A 26,907-nucleotide genomic window follows, 5' to 3' on the forward strand; every position below is an offset into this window, starting at 1 on the left:
ATCATGAAGGTGTTTATCAGCACAGATCATAAGAGGTGGCCTTGTAGAAAAAGTGTCACTGCTGTCTGGGCATAGTGGAACCCTTAATTTCATTACACCTATAATAGCATCCATTTATCACACCGCTGTCAGGGAGTGACCAGGCTTACAGAACTCTACAGAAAGAAGTTTTGCCTTCCAATTTTAGAACAGTTAAAATGCAAATAAACAACATATAAAACATGGTCTGAATGTACCAATGATCTTGCTCTCAATTTATTTTATTAAGCATATAAATTATACCTGCCTCTGTCACTCACCAACCAGAAATAGATATTAGAGACTACAGTAATTACACGCACACTCCTCTCCTTAACTCAGTCTCACTTTTTCTTCACCTAAATGCTTTTCTTCCCTCACTTTAGGGGTATTTTCAAGGTATGCAGACTAAATATTCTGATTTTACCTATTGATTTCAATGGCCAATTCATTTCAAATATGGTTTTATGTATAGCGTACATACTGAAATGCATACTGAAATGAACAGGCTATTAATATTAATGAGAAAAGCTTTGTGCCACTTGAGGTTTAGACTGAATATGTAAGCATGTCCCAGTACAGACCAACCACAGGCACAGCGGCATCACTAGGGGGTGCGGGCCGACCAGGTGCCACCAAAATAGCAAAGCTGCTCTGTTATTTTGGTGACACCCCGGCAAGTGGAATCACCAAGCAACATTAAAGGATGACACGCTCATGCACGCGTCATCCACACTGTGCCTGTATTCTGAGAAGCTGGGGAATCAAAAGCGAGGATGACTAGGTGAGTAGTAGGCGCACTGAGTGACACCACTACACTTGTGTTTACGACACACACATTCAATGCCTGTGGGTAATGTGCCTAAAGCACTTTTGTAAAGGGAAATAAACTAAAAAATGATTTATAGCGGATAACTGCCATAACAAACTGACATTTTACGTTTGTTTGATACACACAAGCCTTACGCAAGCTGAGTACACACCTAACCGATATATCTGCAGATCACTCAATCGCTCATACACACTGAACAACCATCTGTCTTCTTGCCGCGGGTCCCACTGGGCGGTGGGTGGGGGGTGTAGCGTCCCCCTCCCTGCGGCCTCTGCAGCAAGTGTACGAGCGTTCAGTAGACCTCCTGTACACACAGCACAATGACCATTATATATCTGCAGATATATTGGGCATCGGCTGTGCAGCACAGCTGACGTGATATGTTTGAACAACGTCATTCACAGACATATCGCTGGTACACACTGGCCGACGGGCACCCGAAATATTGGCCGATCAATTGATCAGCCAATATATCTGCCAGTGTGTACCCAGCATTACACAAGTAATTTACTTTATGACAAAGTAAATGTGTTTAGAAATAAATTGAATAATAAAAGGTGAAGCTGGCTAGTGTTTAGATATATTCAAATCTAAGATGCAGTATGACCTAAACATATTGCACAGGCATATATATTCATCATGCAACTTACCACTTTCCCCCCAGACTTCTGGTCAAACGGGACCATAGTGATTTGCCTTGTGTCCCGCTGATAGGTGCAGTAATGTTTGACCCAAGATGTCCCAAAGTGCCCTACAATTAATTGACAAAAATATATTGTTATTTTTTGCCATTAAACTCAAGATTTACATGTGCCATATACCAAAGATAAGAGTGAACATGGAAATCAGCATGACAAGGTACTTTTAAAAATAAAGGAGATACTGGTTAAACTATAGGCCATTTTCACAAAAGTAGAAGTTATTTAGTACTGAGATCTAAATTTGGAAGATTGTCTTATTTTTCTATGCCTTTCATTCATATACTTAAAACCGGTTTATCCTTTCAATCATTAACTCTCTCTGAACAACCACCAACTCTAGACCCCTGGTCCTTCCTCCCATCTCGTACCTTTATAGATCAAACAACTGTTCTGTGATATTTTACCACAGCAAAATCTTTAATTGCCATGAGTTGGAAGACCCCTTCCCCACTACTATTTCAGCCCTGAAAAACTATGCCTGGTATATTGCAAGTATGGAAAGTATTCCTTACTATCTACACGACACACCTCATAAGTTTGACTACATATGGGCCCTCTGTTATCATAGCGAGAGCAGTCATTGCTTACTCCCACCCAGAAATGTCTCGCTTCATGATTATGTGGTCTTTTTACTGGTCATGCTCGTTTAAGCCTTTGAGACCTCCCTGCCGGGTTCCACATCTTCTGATTATATAAGAATTAAGATGTTCTTGTTATCTCTTGCCATTGACACCATCTATGTTTCTCATTTATTTAGTTTACTAGCCGGCATACCAGGCGTTGCCCGGGATGACGACTGGAACCTGAAGTACACTTGGAGCCATCATTTTTTTACATTGTCCTTGCCTATAACCTTGATAACTATGTAAATTAGGAGTAAATGACAGTGCAGGCAGGCGTATTCTCATACAGTTTGGAATGGGATATATCAGGAGCAGACTGACTTAAAGACCAGCAATCAGTATAGCTTCCAAAATCATTTGAGTTTCAGAAATCACTGCAGATTAGAGGGGGTGATTCAACTGCAGACAGATATGCTATTGCATCTGCTAGCATGTTAGCAGCTACAATAGCAGCTACAATAGCTGTAATATGGTAAGGCAGCAGGAGGCATTACTCCTCTTCGATGCATTACTGATCCGAGCTGCATCCAAGGATGCAGTATCCGACCATCAGCAATCCCTTCAGCCAGAGGGGTGACCATGGGGTCATGTGAGCCGGCCACCGCAGATCAGTAAAAAAGGTAAAAAAAAAAAATCTGTCAGCCAAAGGATATCTGGCCTCTCCACTCCCCCTCCCCCCAACGGCAGCGACGTGCCCCCGTTTAGGGAGATGGAGGCCGTCGTCGCCCGCTCCCCGCCTAGAAATGGTAGCAGACTATCAATCACTGACAGTCTGCTGACGGACTGCACGCGGGATCGCAGACCCGTACCGCACATGCGCAGTACAGGTCAGACGCATGCGCAAATTCCCGATCATCCCTGTCACTGATCCCTATCACTGCGTCCGCAGCAGAATCACCCACTAAAATCATTCTGCAGACCAACATTGAAGACAATATCTAGCAGGGAAGTCATAAGGGGGGAATGCCGGGATTGGAGTCCCAACCCCGGACAGAAGCGGCCCTCCGGCAGTGGCAGTGAGTGGCTGCAATCAATCTCCCCTACGGTTTATAATTCCCATATGCTAAACTTTGCCAGGATCAAAGATAGTGGATTGATTATGCTGTCTGCCAGAGTCAATGTATCGAGTGAAATATATTGAGTGCTGAACTGCACATGAGCCTGCCAGAGCGTGACTGTGTGTATGAAGCCAGTCCCAGAACCTGTGTAATTTAAGAGTGTCCTGGTTTTATGGGGATTGTGTGACAGTGGGTGGCCCTGACGAAGTTCAAACCTAGTCAAAAATCTAATCCTGTTCAAAACTACACCTCCATGCCAAATTTGGTAGAGCTAGGTACAAAACTCTGGTCGTGCATAAAGGACAAACAGACACACACACACACTTTTTCGCTTATTATATACATTTCTTATCTTTTTTTTTTTCTTTTTCTTCTGGATTACAGACTTTTGTTTAATATGTACCCATCCCCCCACTCCATATTGTTTAAAACTATGAAATGTAAAGGAATTGAGTTGGTTTGTATTTCTGATATCATTACTTACGTATTTCGTTCTACAAATAAAGTTTTTAAAAAATAAAAAACTGCTCATCATATGAATGCAAACAATATTAGTTTATAAATGGAAAATAAAAAAGTAGCACTGGTTTAAATAATGCCATTGTATGAATTTCGGAGACCCAGTGTAATTGTAAATGCGGTGATCAGACCTGAGAAGATAATGGTCATTAAGAACCCAGTGGCCCACAGGGTTACCCTTATTTGTTTTTAAAGGAAAGAAATCTCTTAAAGAGGTCAATATTCAGAAAGTGGGTTAACATGGTCTAATGCAGGGGTGGACAAATTGCGGATCGCCAGACCATTTCGTCCAGCTTCTTTTCTAATGCTACTCTGCAGCCGATATGTGACCCGCTGAGCAGCAGCAGGCTGGGACAGGTGAAATGTGGCAGATGCCATGAATGGGCCACGAGCTGCCTGTTGCCATAGTGCGGCAGTGTGTGCACAGGTAACTGTGCAAACATCTTGTCCCGCCCCTAGCTTTCTCTGCTGGCCCTCATCTCCTAGGTCAAGTGTGACTGACTGGCTTCCTCCTCCAAGATCTGCAGCTCCATAAATCAATCTACTTGCCACAAAACAGATATATCTTCTTTGTGATTACTTTCAAAGATTCAGTTGACATTCAGCACTGAAAACCCACCTGCTCATCAAAGCATACCCTTCCACCACGTAACCATGTTACCAGGTCTCTGTCCCTCCCGCCTCAGCCATCTCTACCTTGCCTACTTCCTGCACTCAGGTCCCCCTCTACACACTCATGCCTCATGTCATCTGTCATTCTCCCCTAGATTGTAAGCTCCTAGGAGCAAGGTCCGCATCCCCACTGTCTCACAACCTTCTTCTCTAGCACTTCTATGATAGCCTTCACCTTCAGAGCTGTATTGTGTATGGAGAATTGTGTTGCTAATTGTTACTTGTGTTCGGTTTACATTTTGGTTACTGTATTGTAATGTAATGTTCTGTGTACCCTTTACTGTATGCACGGCGCTGCGGACCACTTGTGGCGCCCTATAAATAAATGTCATAATAATAATAATAATTCCAACACATACGACACTTAGCAGTAACTTTTTGCAGTAATCCATTTTTTGTTAAGTGGTCCCACTGGCCAAAGCAATTGCCCACTCTTGGTCTAATGCATTGCCTGTAGCTCAAAGGAGAATGAGATCCACCACTAACCGAAAGTTGGACTGAACCCATTTCCTGCTCTAACACAATTTTCTCTAACTTGGCTTTCCAACCAAAGAAATGACACTCCTATGCAGACTTCTGCTTTATACTTACCTTAGAATTTTACAGCACTGCCTTCTTACTTGCCAAGCAGACATCATTTTAATATCCACCCGGATTTCTAGTCCCAGTTGCTTATTAGCCAGCTTCACCTTGCTACTCTGCACACCAGCAACTCTTCTCCCTTCCTCCCTTACAGCCCATTATTTTGCCACCTACTACAAAGAAAAAAAATGCACCATTCAACAAAATATTTCCTCATGCTAAATGCTGCACACCACACTCAATTGTAAACTAGGTCTTCCCAACTTCTCCACTCCCTCTCTACTTAGGATTGGCCAGATAAGCGCATGCTTAAAGAAATCGTATATCAACAAAGTTTGTCTCCAATTAACGCCCTACTACACTCCTCTCCTTTACTACTAAACTACTTTAGCAACTTGCGTTCAAACATCCAAGTCATGTTCTTCCTACTCATTCTATTCTCGACTCTATACAATCAGACTTCTGCACCCACAAGTGTGACCAGTGATCTACTTGCAACAAAGTCTAAAGATCATTTCTCCATAAATTTTCTTCCTGGACCTCTCTGCTGCTTTTGACATGGTTGATAATCTTCTCCTTGCGCACCCTTCACCTTCACAGCACAGTTGTTATATTTTCACTTCCTACCTACCAAACTGCTCCTTTGGTGTCTCTACCTCTGTCACAACCTCCCCTTCCTGTATCACTTAGGGTCTCATAAGACTCGGTTTTTGGCCTTTTCTCATTCTATAACTCTTCTCTTAGAGTATTATTTTGTCATTTAATAATACTCTAAGCAGACAACAACCAAATCTACCACTGCAATCTTCTTCTACCTGGCATTCTACTCAAAAATCTATCTCTGCTTCAAATCTATCTTAAACACCTCAGCAAAGTTGATCATCTTTCTCCACATCTGCTGCATCACTCCTATTTAAAATTACTCATCCTTACCTACAAAAGCTCTCAACACAATCCCTTCCTAGATCTCAAATTTCATATCAAAATAATCTCCCTCTTTCCCTAAACTTCTGACCTGCACCTTGCCTCCCTTCTCCCATGCCACTACCCATTTATGGAATTCTCTACCATGCCCGGTTCGATTTTTCCACAACCATCAAATTAAATATAACACAATCTGAAAACCCATAATCTTATTTATATGGGTTGAATGACCATGAGGTAAAGCCAATGGCCTCATGTGGAGTTTTATTTTTTATTTTTTTTGTCATGGCAGTGCAGGGTGGGACAGAGAGCTGCCGTAATGGAAGGATAGTGTTAGTGACAAGGGAGAAGGATTACAGTGCAAGGCTAGAGCTGCATTGGCGGTCCAGATTTAGTGGAAAGGGACTCTCCCAGCCTAAAAGGTTTGGCCCGGACAGCCTGCATTTCATTGCAGACCTGCCCGTAGAGCTTGTAATCCTCACGCATAAGAACAGGTATCGCACTTGTGCAATAGGTTGATCTTCTGGAGACAGTCGCACAGAAGCAGTCATGGCAGGCACCTTGGCATCATCCACGGCCAATGACAGTGTGATAGATCAATGTAAGTTCTACTGTGTGTAAGCATGCAGCCTATAATAATTAGAATGATCTAACACAATTACCCAACAATGGGGGTGATTCAGCCTCAGACAAAGTAGCTATCGCAGCTGCTAACATGGTAGCAGCTGTGATAGCTGTAATATTACAAGGCTGCATAGGTTTTTATTTCAAAGTGGTTTTTTTCTAAGTGGTATTACATGCACCGCATAATTTAAAGAGAGTTAGACAGGAGATCTTACTAGCTTTATCCTCTGTGATCAGTGAGGGATGATGATATGACTGATTTTCCCCTTCTCACCTTGCAGGTAAAGAATCTACTGGCAGCAGTCATCTGATATAGAAATACCAGTGCTGTTTGAATATACTGATTTTCTAGGTATATTGTCATTAATTAATATCTGCATAATCCAGAGTGACTCAAGGTCTGGCTATATAACTATATATTCCTAGATACATGGGATGCTGTTTAGGGTCGGTTTGTTTTAAAGATTTATGACTTGCATTTGGGGAGGGTGAGGTTACAGGGGAGCGGGGTGCAATCAGTTACTATACATGTATGCTTCAAAATATATTTAGTACGGTACAGGCTGCAGGCCTGTTACAAGGCTGCATAGGTTTTTATTTCAAAGTGTTTTTTTTCCCAAGTGGTATAACATGCACAGCATAATTTAAAGAGTTAGACAGAAGATAAACAGGAGGAACACAGGAGGGCAACAGTTAAAAAGAACTCTTTACAACTTTGAAACAATTGAAAAGGATTTTCTGAGTTTCTGGATACCCTGCAACTCAGCCACCAGCTTTCATTGTAACCTGGACACACCTTTTGCCAACACCCTGCTTCAGCATTGCAAGCAACTACCAGTTAGTTTGCTGCACTTTAAATGTTGTATGTTTTTCGACTATACACTGTTTAAATCATTCCTGTAGCAGTGTCAGTTTATCTCTATACCATTGTAGTATCTACCATGGTTTAAATTTAGGATAAAGTATTCTTAAAGATGTATAGGTGTTAAAGTCCTGCAACTTTAACAGCTCCAAACTCATTTTGTTTATTAGATACTATTGTATTTGTGCCTTTACATCTACCAGCACTGTTCTACCATTTATCTGATTTTTAGACATTTTAACTGTACTGTTCCTGTATCTCACTCATCACTACTACTGCTGCTGTTTCTCTCCCAATTCCATCATCTACACTACGTCTCTCTTTTCTTCTGCTCCCCCCTCACTCGGCAGCTACATAACTCTCTCCTCTACCACCAGTTCTCATTCTCTGGGCAATGATCTGTTGGGAAACCTTGGATCCTGGCATTCATGTGGATGTTACTTTGACATGTACCACCTACCTAAACATTGTTGCAGACTAAAGTACATCCATGGCAATGGTATTCCATAATGGCAGTGGCCTCTTGTAGCAGATTATTGCGCCCTGCCACATTGCAAATATTGTTCAGGAATGGTTTGTGGAACATGACCAAGATTTAAAGGTTGTGACTTAGCCTCCAAATTCCCTAGATATCAATCTGATCGAGCATCTGAGGGATGTGCAGAAAAAAAATAAAAAAAATTCAGAGCCATGAAGGCCCCATCAGGCAACTTACAGGACTTAAAGGATCTGCTGCTAATGTCTTGGTGCCAGATACTACTGGACACCTTCAGAGGTCTTGTGGAGTTCATGCCTTGATAAGTTAGAGCTGATAAAGTAGAAAAATGGGGACCTACACAATATTAGGCAGCTGGTTTTAATATTATGGCTGATAGATTAGACAAAATCTGGTGAACAAAGAACAACCTAAAATGACTGCAAATTGTGTGCACATTACACAGCAATAGATGTGCTATATACTGTGAAAATCTACCCACTTTTCTCCTGGACATAGAGATAACCCTCCATTGTGTATGGGCTGAAGGTCTGTTGCTCATGGGGGTTCTCTTTCATTTTCTTCATCAAAGCCTCCACCTCTGAGCGTGTGCCTTCAAAACGATCCCGTGTCTAAAAAATATAAGAGGGAGCTAATAACATACAGAGCCATGACAAAAAAAAAAGAAAAAAAAGAGTATAAGTGGTCTATATAAAAATCTTTAAGTGCCAGACCAAATTCTAGCAAGTATATTATGTCATTTATTGAAATAACGTTTTTATATATTTAATTAAATCTATCTAATCTTGCATGTTGTCTGTACTAGCATTTAGAGATATATGACTATGGAACAATCAAGAGGTTTTAGCGTTATAGAGTGGTCAACAAGCTTTTCAGTAGCAGAAGTGTTCTGTACAGGCTGAAGGATTAGTGGATTCACACAGTCATTGTCAGATAAAGAATGGAAAACACAACTGACATACAATGCATTATTTACCTCATTGTCAAAAATCAGCGCAAATGTAGTCGGTGCCATAGCCGTGAGAGTCGCTCTATGGTCATTCCATTTCAAGTGGACTAGGGGTCTCCAGCTGACCATCTCCAATTTTGATACAATTTTACACGAAGGCTGGTATATATGTCAGACTAACTTTGGGAAAATTTTAATTCACAATATGCAACAATAGACAGTCACCGACTCCGCAGTGCACAATCAATCAGCAGGTGGGGACGAACTTCAAAAATTGGTCCACTTGACATAGAATGACCCTATAGCAGATTGGGACTATGGCAGTGGTTCACAAACTTTTTTGAATCACGGCACACTAGAGCAGAGGTCAGGGGACTTTTTTACCTTTTACCCCAAAATATATTTAGATACGCCCACGTTACCCCCTTGATTTGAAAGGAAGGAAATCATATAGTAGTGCCCCATATAATGCCCCTGTAGCAGTGCCCCCATAGTTATGCCCCTGTAGTAGTGCCCCCATATAATGCCCAGTATACAATCGGGAAGCCGGCGGACGTAAGCCCGACAGCCGGGCTTCCAGACTGCTTTATCCCGGCGAGGGTTAAATGACAGGCGTCTAGACCGGCGCCCGGCATCCCGATCGAAGTGATGCTGGGCGCCGCTGCGGACAGCCGCAGGGGGGGGGGGGGGGGGTTAGGTTTAGGGTTCCCGGGGGCTACTTAGGGTTAGGCATCCCCCCTGGAGGTTAGGCTAGGGGGAGGGTTAGGGTTAGGTTAGGGGGAGGGAGGGTTAGGGTTAGGCACCCCCGGGGGGGACTTAGGGTTAGGCGGCGGGAAAGGGGGGGAATAGGGTTAGGCACTGGGGGGAAGGTTAGAGTTAGGCACCCCTAAGGAGGGTTAGGTTAGTTGATACTTACCTGGGGACTATCGGGATTTTCAGCTCTGTCGGCCTGCCGCTGACAGGATTTGAACCGCCGGACTTGTCTGTTGGTAATTCGTATGTATCCCATAATGCCCCTGTAGTAGTGTCCCCATATAGTGCCCTTGTAGTAGTGACCCCATATAATGCCCCTGTAGTGCCTCTTGTACAAATAAAGAAAAAAAAACCACTTACCTTAATCCCAGCTCCTGCATCCGCCGCCGTCCTGTCCGCCCGGCTGCTCCTCGGAACTATGGGAGAGACGTCATGACGTCTCTCCCATAGTGCACATGTAGAGAGGCAGAAGCTGGAGTTCAGAAGAGAACTGCAGCCTCCGGCTAACGCGGCGCTGCAGGGAAGGAGCCGGGTCCCTACTGGTAATAGAGCCTCCCTGTGGCACAGCCGGGCATGCATATGAATCAGTCTATATTATAGAATGATTCATATGCATGCCCGGCTGTCCGTCCATTACCCCCAGGAATTTCATTTTTGCCCCATGTGGGGTAATTTACTCCTGTTGCCTGACCACTGCACTAGAGTATCAGCAATTTTGTCCACGACACCCCTGGGCCAAAAGGTTCTTAATGAGAATTTTAGCAAAAGTTTAATGTAGTAAATTGTGCTTATATTTCAACCTTAGGTTTAGTTGTATTGTGGTTGACAGGGCTGCACTTACCTTTGTCAACATATTTCTTTGATTGGCAGCCACCAGCACTGGTTTTCCCTTTCACAGCAACTAAAAATCATCTTATTTCATACTGGACCAACAACCCGAGGCACCCCTGCAAGGTTATGGAGTGAGAGCTCTACAGTAAAAAGGTAGACAATGTCTAGATAGACACCAGATGTTAGACAGGCAATAGGTCGACAGACACAAAAGGCAGACATGTAAGAATGGTCGACCGGATCAAAAGGTCGGCATTCATATGGTTGACATGAAAATGGTCGACACTTTTTTTTGTTTTCTATCCCTAGTCTTCACTCTAACCCTCCCCTTGGTGCCTAACCCTAACAGTCGGTGTAGGTGCCTGACCCCAACCGTCCCCTTCTAGTGTCTAACCCTCCGGTAAGTGCCTAACCCTAACAAAAAATCATGTGTTGAACATTTTCATGTCAACCTTTTGACCCTGTCGACCATTTGTACCTTTCGACCTTCTTACATGTCGACCTTTAGTGTATCGACCTTTTGTCCCTGTCTAACATCCGGTGTCTATCAAGACAGTCTACCTTTTTACTGTAGATCTTTAGACCGGATACCCCCCTGCAAATGCCCTGAGGCATCCCACTGGATGGAAGTGAGAAATAATGAAGCTTTATTCTATATTCTAATGTAACAGAACAATTCAGAAGGATACATTTTAAAAGCTGTTGTGAAGGGGCTTACAAAAAATCTTTACCACCATCAGTAAAACAATTTTCTACCAGTCAGTCCCCTTGCTGATTCACTTTTCACAGAAGAAATATTAAAGCCAAGTAGTATTTACATTCTGGATGCTGATGGTAAGTTGTGTTTTGAAGTCACTGAAGTCTTTAGCCAGCTCATATCCATGATGGTAAAATGTGAAGAGTCCTTGCAAAAAGGCGAGCAGCTGGAAGCAGAGAAATCAAGAGATATACACATATTCAAATTAAAAGCACTAAGTACAGAAAGCAAACTTAATTCAGTAGATATTAGCATTTTATATAATAGGCAGCCTGACTGCATGTTTGTGGGCGGCACAGGGTATAATAATTTTTTTGGGAAAAGAATGTCAAGTGTTACAGTTGCACAAATGTAAATGACCAGTTTGCACGTGTTGATTGACTTAAACTGCACCCTTCAAAGTAAGACCACAAAACAAATACTGTACATCATACCACCCACAGTGGCTTGAAGCCATTTTCTTCAGGACACCTTGGCTCTCTCCACAGCCCCTTCCAAAATCTGAGGGTGTGTATTGCTGCAATGGAGGGGATCAATAGAAGATTTGCGGGTTCTGATTGGCTGCAGAGGATTGGGGAGAAGCATGAGGTAGAACCATTTAAAAGTAAGAAATGTAAATGAAATCAGAGGTGTTTGCATTTTGACTGATCAGAATGATTTACTTTGGTTCTCTCTTCGCACAAGATTTCCTCAAAATGCATTATGAATAAATAATAGTTTATCTAGTGCTTCAATTAACACAGAGCTATACACTCTAAGAAACATGATACAAATTGTGCGCAATACCATAAAACCATACTTGCCTACTTTTTTAAAAAGCATTTCAGGGAGATTGTGAGAACAGCACCTATGAGCACGGCGGTAAAGTGGAGTGTACTGATAAATCTGAGAGGTGTGCAATAAAGCTGACTTGCATCCAAATGTAAATGAGCCCCAAAGCAGTTAGCAAGATCCTACTTATTGTTTAAAACACAGATACTTTTCAGAAAATGTATGTAGCCATAGGAAAATTATACTAAATGATCCCATGTGAATGTACATTTCTCTGTTTTTTTATTTTACATAACAGCTTCATAATGGGGGTTATGTGCAATCAGGGAGATTGCTAGACTCTTCAGGGAGTTTGATTCTTTTTCAGGGAGACTCCCTGACAATCAGGGAGAGATGGCAAGTTTGCATAATACAGAAGAAGTCAGCCATGCCTGAATGATGTATGGGGTACAATGGATGAAGAATAACTATTTTAGCTGACAGTGGGAAAAATAGGAGTTATGGTAAACTTACCTTTGATAACTCTTTTTCTTCGAAGTCCATAGGGTCCACAGGGATAATGTGGTTGGAGTGATCCAGGCACCAGTTAAAGCTTTCAACTCCCAGGATGCCCCCGTCCTCCTGCATATATACCCCGCCCCTGGCCACAGGCAGTTTAGTAAACAAGCCCAAGGCAGGAGATGGAAAGAGGAGAAGGAAGAACAATCGTGCACCAGAAACACTCTCAGAAATGAGGGAATCAGTGACGAACGAAAAATTAACCCAATGCAGCCAGGTGCGTCAGGGTAGGTGCCCTGTGGACTTTGAAGAAAAAGTTATCAAAGGTGTCTACCATAACTCTTATTTTCTTCTTCAGGGTCCATAGGGATCCACAGGAATGTCCTAAAGCAGTTCCCTTAAGGGTGGGGACGCTCCTGAGCAGAAAAGCAGAACTCAACACCCAAAGGAAGCATCCTGAGAGGCAAAAGTATCAAAGGTGTAGAACCTAAGAGAAGTGTGGACAGAAGACAATGTGGCTGCCTTACATAATTGCTCACGATGAAATTCCCACGATGGTCCCACAGACCGGGTAGAATGTGCTGTCACCATGTTTGGAACAGGGAGATCAGCCTGAGTGTAAGCCTGAGAGATAGTCATACTTATCCATCGAGCCAGAGTTTGTTTGTAAGCTGGCCATCCTTGTTTGTGAAAACCATGCAACACAAAAAGAGCATCTGATTTTCTAAAATAGTCTGTACGATCCACATAGAAACAGAGAGTACGAACCACATCCAGGGAGGCTTCACCTTCAGTGAAGACTGAAGACTGAAAGCTGGAACCACAATCTCTTCATTCACATGAAAACAGGACAGTACCTTAGGAAGGTAACCCGTCCGTGTACGGAGAACAGCTATATCCTGGTTAAAAAAAAAAAAAAAAAAAAAAAAAAAGGGAGAGCAACAAGAGAGCGCTGCCAAATCAGAGACCCTGCATGCAGCGAGGAGAAAAAATGTATTCGCTGTCAACCATTTAAAATCTACTGAGTCCACAGAATCAAATGGGGGAACTTGCAGCCCCTTGAGCATCAAGGACAAATGCCATGGTGACATCGGTGGGACAAAGAGTGGCTGAACTCAGAACACCCTGTGAAGAAACAAAAAATTCTAACATTCGGCAAAGAAGCAATCCTTCACTGGAACCAAACTGACAATGCAGAAACCTGTACTCTCAGAGTGGCCAGGCGGAAACAGAGGTCTAACCCAATCTGGAGAAAGGCAAATACCCAGGAAACCTTAAAAACCCTAGAGTCATACTTTCTGAGGGAACACCATTGACCAAAGAATGCCAAACTCTAATAGATGCAAGCAGAGGAAAGACTTCGTGCCCTAAGCAAAACCTTTTGCTCTTAAGATGGAAGACTCAAGAGTCACGCCGTCAAAGACAAACAGGGACCCTGTGCTAACAGATCTGGCCATAAAGGAAGAGGAAACTGAGTATCTATGGATAGATTCCGTATGTCAGAGAATCAATGGTGTATGGGTCAAGCAGGAGCTACTAGTATTATTGCTCCGCCTTACTGCTTGAATTTCCTGAAGACCCTTGGGAGGAGGGAAATCGGAGGAAAGATACACCAGCTTGAAATCCCATCTCACTGCCAGTGTGTCCACGAATGCGGCTGAGGGGTCCCTGGTACAGGACCCATACCTTGAGATTGTGACGTGAGGCCATGAGGTTTAAGTCTGGTAGGCCCAATTTGCTCACCAGGAGTTGAAAAAAAAAAGCCTGGTTGGAGAGCACACTCTCCGGCGTGTATGTCCTGTTGACTTAGGAAGTTCGCTTCCCAGTTGAGGACTCCCGGGATGAATATTGCTGAGATAGCCGGAAGATGACATTCTGCCCAGATAAGAATGTTTGTCACTTCCCTCATGGCTGCGTGACTTTGCATTGCCTGACTGCATCTGGATCGGCCTGCCTTGGAGCAGGTCCTGTACCATGATAAGTGCTTTGTATACTACTCAAAGCTCAAGAATGCATATGGGCAGATAGGTCATCGCACCTTTCAGGAAAGATGGGCCATCACTGCCCCCCATCCGCGAACACTGGCAACCGTGGTGAGAAGCACCAATTTGGAATCCAGAATGGGCGACCTTTGTCCAGATGATCCTTTGGTAGCCACCACGATTGAGAGGGATGAACCTCCGGAGTTAGAACGATCCTCTGGGACCTTATTAGATGACACTGTCCTTTCCATTGGGAGAGAATCAAATTGTTGCAGAGGCCTGGAGCATATTTCACCATGTTGAAGGTGGATACCATTGACCCACGGACTTGCATTGCTGATAGAATGGATACCCTTCGATTGCATAGCAATTGTGTACTCGCAGTGATATGGCCGCCAACGTACTCTGGCAGAAACACCATTTGTGCCTGAGAATCCACAAGTGCCCCCAGATGTACCATCCGCTGTGTTCGAGAAAGAGAGGATTTCTTCCAATTGATGATCCAGCCATGCTTCACCATTGGGTCAGTTGGAGATGGTGTTGTAGAACAGCTGGAGACTGTGCCAATATCCGAAGGTCATCCAGGTATGGTAGTATTCAGATTCCCTGACGCCTGCGGTAGGGCAATGCCTGCAACTGGTAATGTTGTTGTAGGACAGCAAACCGTAGAAATTGTTGGTGGGATGGCGTAATAAGCACATGCAGATACGCATCATGAATGTCCATGGAAGCCATAAAATTCCCAGATTGCATCCCCAAAATAATTGACTGAAGAGTTTCCATACGAAACTAGGGTCACGGATAAACTTGTTTAGGGTTTTCAGATTTAGGATAGGACCATGAGGCCCATTTGGTTTCTGAACAAAAAATAGATTGGACTAATAACCCCTTCCTTGTTGAAACACAAGAACCAGGATTATCACCCCTGCATGCAGCAGGGAGTTAATGGTCCCCTGGAGAGCCAATGCCTTCATAGAAGGCCGATGGGGGAGTAGTGCAAAAAAAACTTCTGGAGGGGCAGCCTCCAGAAAATGAGGGCATTCCCCTGAGAGACCACTTCTCGGACACAGACATCTGTTATTCTTAGATGCCAGTGTCCGCAAGTGAAGAAGTCAGCTTCATCCTCTACCCCAACCACCCCCCCGGGATCCTGGAGGAGACCCGCCCCATCAGGCTGAAGGTTTGTCCTCCAGCTTAGAAGCTGGACGCCTGGCCCGGTCAGGACCTCTTCGCTTGCTGGTCCTGTGGGAACTAGACGGTCTGGAGGAAGACTGTCCTTTTGCTCTTCCTTTGAGGGCGAAAAAACCTGAGGTTACCAGAGTAGCCGCTATCTTATCCAATTCTGCAGCAAAAGGTATTTTCCATAAAATTAAAAAAAATTAAAGATTTAGCCCTCTCTTGACCCCGTATCTTAACCAAAAAAGGTCTCTACGAGCCACAACAGAGGCTGCCGATGCTTTTGAAGCTAGGAGTCCAGCATCTATTGCAGCTTCTCCCAGATAGGAGGCCAATTTCCGTATGAGGAAGATATAGGTTAGCTGTTCTCTGGTTGCATTTGGTAGAGTATCTTCCAATGCCCCATCCATTCTTCAACAGCCTTGGATACCCAATCCCCCCCCCCAGCCATACCTAGTCGAGTAACTGCTCCAGACAATGAAAATACTGCTTTAAGACTTGTTTCAATTTTCCCATCTGTAGGATCTTTAAGAGAAGATGCTGATGGAATAAGCAATTTAGCACTCCTGACTAAATGTGTCACATGAACATCCATAGTAGGAGGGAGTTCCCATTTAGTACATTGGTAGTTTTTACCACCTACTGGTGTTTAAACACTGGAGCCTTGGGTCTAGGGTAGGGGTGGGCAATAAGCGTCTCCCAGATGTTGTAGAACTACACATCCCAGCATACCCTGCAACAGTTTTCCTATTTGGCAATGCTAGAACTGCTACAAGGCATGCTGGGATTTGTAGTTCAACAACAACTGGAGGGCAGTTTATTGCCCACCCCTGGTCTAGGGGCTGCTCATCAGCCTGTATATTTAGGATTGATCTGACCGCCCTCACCAAAAAAGGCACATCCACTGTAGATGGATGATCCTCATCCCCTGAGGGACATACTGGAGAAAAACTGGAGATTCCACAGATGATGTATCTAAATCTACATGTTAAGCAGACTGATAAATAGATAACGTCTGCTTAGGCGCCTTAGTGACTACCGGACTGTATGTAACATTCGATTGAGCCATACTCTAACTTGAGTGGGCAAAACATCCATCCAGGAAGGATGTATAGGGGGGGACAAACATAGCAAGCTGTGAGTATCCCATTAAAGGAGTCAGCGGGGGAGTAGCCAAACGATCTACTAGCTGCGTCAACACCTGAGACAAGGAGAACACCCAAGGTAGCTCCTGTACTTTATATACTAGATGGTTGTGTACGGTCTATTATAAAGTCCTGAGGGGACAAGCCCGCCAAGCAGGATTTACCTGAAACCAGCACAGGGGCTTCAACCTCCTTTTCCCTTTTGACATATCATTTATAAAAGGTAACAATGCAATGCAATGTAATGTAATATAATGTAATGTGACAGACTTCACAAATAACTAGTAAATGTGAAGTACAAGGAAAACCCCCACCAACCTGAAACAGAGGGGCGAGGAGAAAAAACAGTGATAGTCATAACTAACAGTCAGAAATAAAAGGCAGTATCTACACAATACTAGCAAACAAACAGTCACATACAATGCATATGTAATTTAGTTGCAATAGACTGAGTCAACTACTCACACACTAGGCTTGGTAGGATATAGAGCACTATATACCTGACCCAGAGGAAAGGTATACAGCGAGACTGACCCAAAACCTCCTGAGACCAAACAGCTTCAGCAGAGCAGATAGTGGACTAAGCATCTTATATGCACGAGGAGGATACAAGGAGCGATCCAGACACAGGAAAACCTTTGATGGATCGGCGACTGGGCCGGGCAAGAAGCTGCCAGGGAAGAGCCTACCTCCCCTAAGCTGCATCAACGGGCCGGGTACGCTGGCCTCATGGCAGCAGAAGCATCACCTGCCAATCCCTGGCATCAGACTATAAGGTCCCGGTGGTCTAATGAGGGAGCGGACTGCCCCGGGCCCTCACTGCAACGGCTTCCGCTGCATCTCCAGTGCCAGAAGCAAGGACTGCTGTGCGCAATTCCCTGTAAGCGAGGAATCTACTTATCTGACATCTACGAGCGTCCGGCTGCAGTCCGGACCCCAGCATCACTGCTAGCAAGCTCTGCAGTGAACCTCCGAAATCACCAGAGCCAGTCCTGGTGTTGCGGCCAAGCGGAGGTAGACTATGTTGCAGTGCAGGCGTCTTAATTCAGACACTCAGCACTGCTAACTCAAAAACAGAAATAAAATAAAAACATAAAACAAAAGCTTGGGACTGCCTGAGCAAAGTTACAAAGGTGCGTCTGTATCCTGCCGCACCAAACAAACAGAATGGCATGGAGGAGGACCTGGGGCATCCTGGGAGCTGAGAACTTAACTGTTTGTTGCCTGGATCACTCCAACCACATTATCCCCATGGTATCCCTGTGGATCCCTATGGACCCTGAAGAAGAAAACTGTTATAGATTTTCATTAGCAGCGACCAATATTAAAGCAGCCGTTGGAGCCTGGCCTATATCGGACAGCACTTCAACCAGGAAGGCCACAGAGATCACTTAAATAGCTCTGCTCTCCCAACCCCCAAATAATGGTCCATTAGCTTTCCTTTTACTGTGTAAACATAACTTCATACTATTTTTTTTTTAAAACATATAAAAACACACTGAAACAGATGTGTCCTTACACATCTACTGCAGTCGTGCCAAAAAGCCCCTCTCGGCGCGCCAGGTCCCGCGAGACTCTACTAGCGGCAGATGTATTTTATTGCCAAAAATGGGTCCAAGTCGCAATACGATGCGTCTAGGGCGCACCAGCAGACTGTTGATTAATTTGATAAGCGACACTTATCTGTGTGCAACTGAGCCTCTGAATCTGTACAGCCTCAAGTGCACACAGATATACAAGTGTCGCATATCAAAGTAATCTGTAGTCTGCTGGTGCGTACTAAAAAAAAAAAAAAAGATGCCAAACACTAGCTGATTAACACGGGTCCTGGCTGCTCACTCACGCCAGGCAAGTCGCGGTGTGCTGTATTGAGGCTAGATGTAAGGACACATATGTACAAGTGTAAATACTGATCTGAATTCTTATTTGCCACACGGTTGCTGGTTCTTTACAAGTGAAGTCAACTTACATCAGTGGAACGGGAAAGTGTAGCTGCATTCTGATATACAGTATATATTGTTGTGGTTTCAAACAAATAAATGGTTTAATGCATCAAGTTAGGATTTATATGAAGCTGCAACAAAAATATAGATGTTACTACAGAACCTGTCTGCTCCATATTGTAGGCAACCATTAAATGGGCTGACCCAATACTCTACTTATCACTTCATATATAAGAGGTAGTGACATCACTTAAGGTGCCCACACACTAGGCGATATTTTACACGATCAGCCTGATTCCGACGCATCGGGACGACAGATCGTGTAAAATAAGTCCTAATCGTGTGTCCACTCACGATCATGGTGCCAATGCGCGTACCCGCTGGTCGTACATCGTATCTTCAGATCTTTCCTGCGCAGGCAAGATCTGACAATCTCAGTCACGATGCAGTGGAATAGTTAGGAGGCACGATAGATCATTTGTCACATTGGACAGTTTTTAACACCAAATCGTGCCCACGACTGCTGGGGAGCTGCTGGGGAGAGTTCAAAAGGGAAATCGGACACGATATCGCATCCTGACATCATCGCCTAGTGTGTGGGCACCTTTAGACATGAGAACATTAATATCTGGGCCGCCAAGCGAGCTGGAAGAGTGCAGTTACCAGGTAAAAACAACATATGTGCCTGTGGGAAGAGTGCACTGAAAGGGACATCTGAATGGACAACAAACCAATTATTTTCTGCTTTTTGTGCACACTGCCCATTGAGAACTATTTCATCTTCTCTAGGCGACCCCACAGGGGAAAAGCATTCTTAAGTGGATTTCCTGTTTATATGTAAACACACCAAATGCTTGGATTTTCACATGAAATTACATTGCAGACCAGTATTTCAAATGGAATGCTTGATTACTCATATCAGCACAAGCAACAGGAAACACAAACAAAAAATTAGTGGCCTTCTTCAATCTCCCAGCTGCTATTTATATATGTGCTGTGTACTGGGTTTATCCAGAGTTTCTGTTCTGTGTGAGAGCAGGAAACAGCTAGATGCAGATCTTCTTTCTGAATTCATGTGAAAATAAAACCTTCTGTACATGACAAGGAACCGTATTCAACTTCCTGCATCACAAAACGGCACAGGCCCACTGGCCCAGTATGTGTTCATGCAGTTCTTCCAGGTAGGAATATATGACATAACGTGAAATATAATACAATACAAGACATGTTTATACACTCTTAGAGATGGAAAAGCATTTCAAAGCTAGGATCATTTATAATTAATCTGTATTCATATAGTGCTACTAGACTTTGTAGCACTTAAGGATCTAGGAAGTCCCAATGTTCTATTTGTGGAACCTATAGCGGACAGAGCTACCACAAATTACAAAGAGCAAATTACAAACTAGGAATTAAGAACACAGGGAAAGAAAGCTGACGGAAGGCATAGGCCCGTATTAAATTTGGGAGCGAAAAGTCCGTGCTGGACTTTTTGCTCCACATCGGAGCTTCTTTTCCTGGGATAAAGTATCGGGCGCGTGCCCACTTTATCCCCGTATTCAATTTAAAATGAGCGAAAACGGGCCCCGCGAATTGGGATCTACAAAAAAAACAAAAACGGGGATTTTCGGGAAATAATTGTAGGACCCCCCTAAAGATGTCCAGACATTGAGGATCACTATGGGTACCCCCGTTTTAGCCCGCAGAAGAAAGTTGGGGTTTTAAATAGCCACGGCAGGTGTTTTTTCCCCGACATTGAAGAAGTGATGCAGAAGAGCACTTAGGTTTTTTTTTTCGTTTTTTTTAAGTGGTCCCATTAAATTTGGGGTACATGAAAATGGGTACTAGCATATTTTTAAGTACCTAAAGTACTTTTTTAAAAGTTCTGCAAAAATGCACCTGCCGCTAATAGCCTATTCTAGAAAACACCTGCCGCATACTTACAGAATACCCATGAAAATATTTCCCTATTTTTAATCAATGTTTTCCCTTTTTTTTTTTTACCCGAAAGTTTACATTTTTTCGGGGTGTCCCCATTTTTTTTTTTTTTTAACTTTTGACAGTCCCTTTTAAGGGGTCATTCCCAAGGGTGCAGGCTATTTTTTTTTAAGCCTGCAACCCTAAATCCCAATTCTGCACTTTTTTTCACCACCTATTCAGTGGGGAAAAGTTATCCCCGTTTTTTTTCAAAGACTTATCGAACCTGGGAAAAGTCTTTGAAATTGAATACGTGGATAATTGAAACATGCGAAAATTAAGTAATCGGCGATAAATTATATCGTAGAGGAGAGGTTAATTTTTAATGAAAATATCCCCGCTATGTGCCAAGGGAAACTCACAGGGACACTGGTTGCGGTAACCACTGTCTCTGCAAGTTATATCCCCGACATTGTGTGGAAGTCATTCACGTTTGTGAAAGACTTCACAAGGGGTAGCGGACACTGCGCATGTGCACATTGTCTTTTACTGCCACTGGCTGGAGGATGCGGGAGACAGATCGGAAGAAGCCTCTGTAGGCTTCAAGCAGTTTACACCATCTGAAGATGGTGTAAACTACCAGGGCCAAACGCCGAAAACCAGTTTTTTTGGAGTTTGGTACATAGGGCTGAGATTGTAGTGCCTATAATAATGGGGACTGCAATCTGCGATTTCTGTGAAATCTCCTGCATTGTGCTCTTAGTACATAGCGTCAATTCATAAAATTATACACATCATGTATTTAGAAAAAAATGTTAACACCAAAAACTACCCTATGGCACCACTAGAAGACAAACAGAAGAGAATAAAGAAGTTGTCTCTGAAATTGTGAAATTACAGGTAGTCTGAATATTCTTTTTTGACCAAAAGAGAGACTAATTCAGACTAGTCCAGAGGTTCAAAAAAAACAAAGAAAAAGATAGAGTATTTTGTTCTGGTGCACTAGCGTTTAATTCACATAGAGCATTCCATTGTGCAATTAAAATATTTAAGCTTTATTTAATTATTATTAAAATTAATACCATGTAGGGTTACCAATAAGGCGAAATATTTAAAATACAGTTAATGGTATAGATAGATGTGTGCAATTGTTCTGGTTTTTTAATCAAATTTCTTTTTTTTTATTCACAATTCTCTACATACTTCTATGTATCATATTCATCAATAGTTTGCTGCTGCTATCAAAATACTTAAAATCTAACTTATTAGTTTTGATTAAAAAAAAATTCTGCTCAAAGAGAACTTATTTTTTTCCCTTTGGTTTGTAACTTACCTTATCGGTTGTCATAGGCAGTACCCAGAAGTAATACTTATGTTAAATGAGAATACCCCATATTAGGTGTGCATCTGTAAATAATAAGATAGATCCTTTGCACATGTACCATCTAATCCCCCCCCCACCCCACACACCTTTTCTGATACCACTAAATTACCTGGTCATTCAGAGTTGGTTTAGGTGTCACTATATTCCTTGTGGAATAAGAGGTGATAACAATGAAGTCGGGAGTCTATTAGATACCTTTAGCGCAGAGGCCCAGAAACTCTGAAAGCCCTATGTATCTCACCCACTGTAAATGCATTCAGAAAAAACTTACTGGCTCTACGAACTCAAACATTTTCCGCTCTTGAACTTCATGGACCTTCAAAACATATTCCAGTGACACCTCATAGAAATGCTGCCTCATCAGGTCCACCTGGCTGTCCGCCTGAAATGATAAGAGAACTATTTAAAAATGATGGTAATAAAACAGAAAGTATTGCATATATCAGTTATTACTCTACAAAGCCAATAACAAACACTGAATCTGACTGGAAACATTCCTGGAATCTGAGGTGTGGGAACACATTGTTGTATTTTAAACACAGCTGTTTTTGATTAAAGAATAGCAATAAAGAAAGACACTACCTCCTTAGATGGAAAGAAATCATGTTGACATGCCTTCTGCCAATTGTGTTCTCTTTAGCACTCCTTTCTTATTCTATGGTCATCCTTCCATCATGTGTTCAGGTGACTAGGTAGGTGCTTTTTTAAACTATACATAATGTGCATATGAGATGCCACCTCAAATAGTGCTCCAACCAATCAGCTCCTCATTTTTCAAACACATGATAGTTAAGAGCTGATTGGTTGGAGCATCATTTAAGATTAGTAACAATTGATAACAAGAATATCACTCGTTGATAAATATGGGCCTAAATGTACTATAAATAGCCCTGAGATAGCCAGAAAAAAAATGTAACTAGGTGGACTATAACCTGATTGGTACACACATTGAGCTACATTTGTGGAAAATAAAAACGGGCTTGCATTAGACTACAGCCATATTGAAACAACTTAGCGGAGTAAGCTAATAAATAGATAATTTTCTTTTGTCTTCAAAATTTTCTTTAGAATATCTATTCAGAATCGCATGTTTGCAACTGCAGGTTTTCCCACAGGTGGAGAGGGAACCACACTATGGCTTAGAAACCACCTGTCACATAACCATTAAAGCAGACAAGGATATTATTTGACCAGGATTCATCTCATGGCTTATCATTGTAAACACAAAGGGCTTGATTCAGAGTATGAAGATGGTTCATATTGGGGATGGGCCTGACCTGGCAGTGTGGCGGGCCTGACCTGGCAGTGTGGCGGGCCTGTCAGTGAAGCGGTTGCGTACATAGATGCTCAATCGTTCGCTTTGGAGGCCAGACTCGGGCAGAAAATCTGCACCTGCCAAAGGGGTGGTGCAAGTTTCAATGTGCGACCAATGGTGTCGTGTAAAGACACACCATGCGGTATTACTGCATCTACACTGGATGCATCAGTCATTGCACATTCATATGAATGGAAAGGGCTTTCTAGCAGCATTTGCATAAAGTCAGAGATGGGAGACTGCCAAGACATGCACCCGCAGCCGTGTCTGCGTCCACATCTGAATTAAGCCCAAAACGCATTCAGACTTAAGGGCAAGACACCCACAGAATAGAATGCCACCTTTTCTATTCACATCTTTCACTATTTTATTTCTCCAATTAAAAAAAATCCGCTAGCAACATTAATTTATATATAATTGCCTCCAACATGAATATTGCTCTCCGTAAAGTCCAACCATCCAATTCAGGTTTCAAAATATTCAGAGTATGTTTCCACAGTAGAGAGATGCATCATCCATGGACATAAAGTCAGTTTGAGAAAACCATTACGCTATTATGGGATGACACGCAAGAGCCAAGCATATTAGAGAGGGACAGAAGCCAGAAACCAGCAGGGAACCAGATGACCTCCTGCCAAATGGATCCAACCATATGTGGAGCAGGGTGCCTCTACATGCTGTACACTGGGCGTATTTGTGATTGTTATAGGGCACACATACTAGCGTGTAAGAAGCTTATAGAGAATGTCCACTCTATCAGCAAGTATTAATGTTTTAAGTTAATCAAAATAAATTGAGTGTGTACCACAGCACTCTGCAGAACTGGACTGTAGGGAAAATAGGATATACATAAATCAGGGTCAAACAATATTCCAAAAGTAGCACTTTCATATTCAATGTCAATTTTACTTTCTAAAAGGACATTTAGGATAACTAGTTTGGCCACTAGATATCATATGTTCCAATTTTAAACTCTGCAATACTACACTGTAATTTATTTATTACCAATTATTTATATAGGGCACACATATACCGCAGCGCTTTAGAGAGAATATTTGGCCATTCACATCAGTCCCTGCCCCAGTAAAGTTTACAATATATATTCCCTACCACATGCACATACTAGGGTTCATTTTTGTTGGGAGCCAAATAACCTACCAGTATATTAATGGAATGTGGGAGGAAACCGGAGTACCCGGAAGAAACCCACGCAAGCACAGGGAGAAAGTAGAAACTCCACACAGTTAGGTCCTAGCCTTCCAGCTATTCCTGGATGTTTCGTTTATGCAGTGTCCTCAGTTTTGTAACCTAAAAGGCTGCACTGCAACCCTGCGTCTGATCTCACTCTGCACTAACAATAGTTACTGGGTCTGTGACCACAGAGAAACAGTTTGGAGAAAAAAATGTAAAGGACTGTCTGCCTACTTATTTGTATTAGCATGTAAACATATAGTATATCTAATTGACAGATTAGATATATATGGGAAAGTCAGGGAGAGCGAGAAAGAGCGCGAGAGAGAGAGGTGGCGAGAGGGCGAGACAGAGGGCGAGACAGAGGGCGAGAGGGCGAGACACACAGAGACAGAGAGAGACCTCTGCTTGCACCACTGTCTTCAAGTAAAATATTACCGTTAGCAATGGGCCACAGCAATTTAATTGTTGTGAAATGACTTTCAAATAAAGTCTAAATGATTGTGTATGTTTTAGGATTAAAAAAGATTAAATTGCTAAACAGCAGCTCTTCAGGACTTTCACATGAAATACTGACCAGTAACACAAATACATAATACTTCCCAATACTGGTAATGTGTGCAGATAGCACCCATACATACATAGGTTTGGTTAAAGAATCAATTGAATAAATACAGAAGGGAGAAGGATCCATCAAAGTTCTTTTTCTGACCGTTATCATAATTTAGTGAGTTACATGGTCATCTACAATTTGCTTCATCTACTAATGGCAAATCACAACGTAAATTAAATTTTTTAAACTTCCACAAACCACCACCACACACATTACAATCATAGGACTCATTGAAAACCTGAAAAACGTGAATTATGCTTGGGGGAATTACAAGATCCAGGAGCCCTGACAGCCACTGACTGCTAAGACATGCTGATCTTTGTAGAGCTATAAGTGCCAGCATGTCCTGCCAGCCTGGGTACGTATAAGCCAATCCGCTGTATGGTAATTTATCCTTTGTCATCAGCCTATTGATTTCAATGGATCCGGAGGTCAGTACCTCCTCAGCCAGTATATAAGCATTACTCCCAATTGGCCGAGCATTTCTACTGGCAAAGCAGACTTTAAAAATATTTCAAATTCAAATTTATCAGAATAAACAGCTATATTGATCAGCAGTGCAAACGGTCACACAATATACTTCAATGCGTGTTAGAATAAAACAGGTTCACAAGCTATAGGCAAGGTTACACACATCCATTATGCAGGTCACCAACTAATGAGATGAAACACGAAGTCTATTATGGAGCAGATTATAGAGATTTGTAAATGAAGTATCATGCTCAGTTTAGGGCTGTGGAGAAAGCAGTCTACTTGCAATGCAGGAACTGAAGTTTAAATGGGGTGACAAAAATCTTTCCCCATAAGCACCAGATTTTCATGTTTTAGGACAATTTTATATACAATGAGCTATATACATATACATACATACACACACACACACACACATACAAACATACACATATATATACACGCACACATATATATACACACATATATATATATACACACACATATATATACACACATATATATACACACATATATATACACACATATATATACACACATATATATACACACACACACACATTATATATATATATATATATATATATACATACACACACACACATACACACACACACACACACACACACATTGTCAGAGCGGTCACATGATTAGAATACACATGCTTCAAGGAACTTCAATTAAGCCACTTTGAATAATATTTTTCCACCATTCACACATGTACTCTCAATTAGTTCAGGTATCCACATTACAAGATTCATCCAGCTTTATTGTATCTATCGAACTCCACTGTCCTTACAATTAAATTAAAACTAGAACATTGTAAAGAGTGGATATTTTATATCTATGGTCTTTGTAAGAAGTGCCATTATCCACTCTGCAGTACAAAGAGGGTGCAGTTACGGGGCTGTGCAGTAGCAGAGGTCACAGTTAGCTAGGGAGTTTGATTTGCTAATAACTTTATTAGGGGGCAGTAACACAGAAATTCTAATAGGACTTCATGACAGAATTTCTACACAATATGGCAACAGCAGTGAGCAACTTAATCATTTAACCAGCAGATATAATTTAAGGGCACATAACGAAGCAGGTAAAATACAGTCCAAAGTTAAATTCCAAGCTATCCTGTAGGCGAGGAAGAGACAGGAGCAGGTCAAACAGTCCAAGGGTCAATATCCAAGTATCTAGCAAAAGCACTTAGTAAGCAAGTAAAACAGGAGCTAGGCAAAGGTGTACAGAAAGAATACAAATCACCTAACACCAGGGGATGTACTCAGGAACCTGACAGTCAGAATACAGA

General features: G+C 42.4%; 1 protein-coding gene across 7 annotated transcripts in view; it reads right to left on the minus strand.

Moving 5' to 3' along the window:
- ARHGAP26 (Rho GTPase activating protein 26) overlaps positions 1–26,907 on the minus strand; it is a 629,130-nt gene that overhangs the window by 431,777 nt on the left and 170,446 nt on the right. For all 7 annotated transcript variants that reach the window (XM_088444111.1, XM_088444115.1, XM_088444112.1 and 4 more), the window contains exons 6-9: positions 22,289–22,399; positions 11,263–11,367; positions 8,393–8,522; positions 1,501–1,601 (exon numbers count right to left, since the gene is read on the minus strand). In XM_088444111.1, coding sequence (XP_088300237.1) covers positions 1,501–1,601; positions 8,393–8,522; positions 11,263–11,367; positions 22,289–22,399 — 447 coding nt within the window. The remainder of the gene's footprint in view (positions 1–1,500; positions 1,602–8,392; positions 8,523–11,262; positions 11,368–22,288; positions 22,400–26,907) is intronic.

Source organism: Taudactylus pleione, unplaced genomic scaffold (assembly GCF_031769625.1).
Source record: "Taudactylus pleione unplaced genomic scaffold, aTauple2 ptg000349l, whole genome shotgun sequence".
NCBI lineage: Eukaryota > Metazoa > Chordata > Amphibia > Anura > Myobatrachidae > Taudactylus > Taudactylus pleione.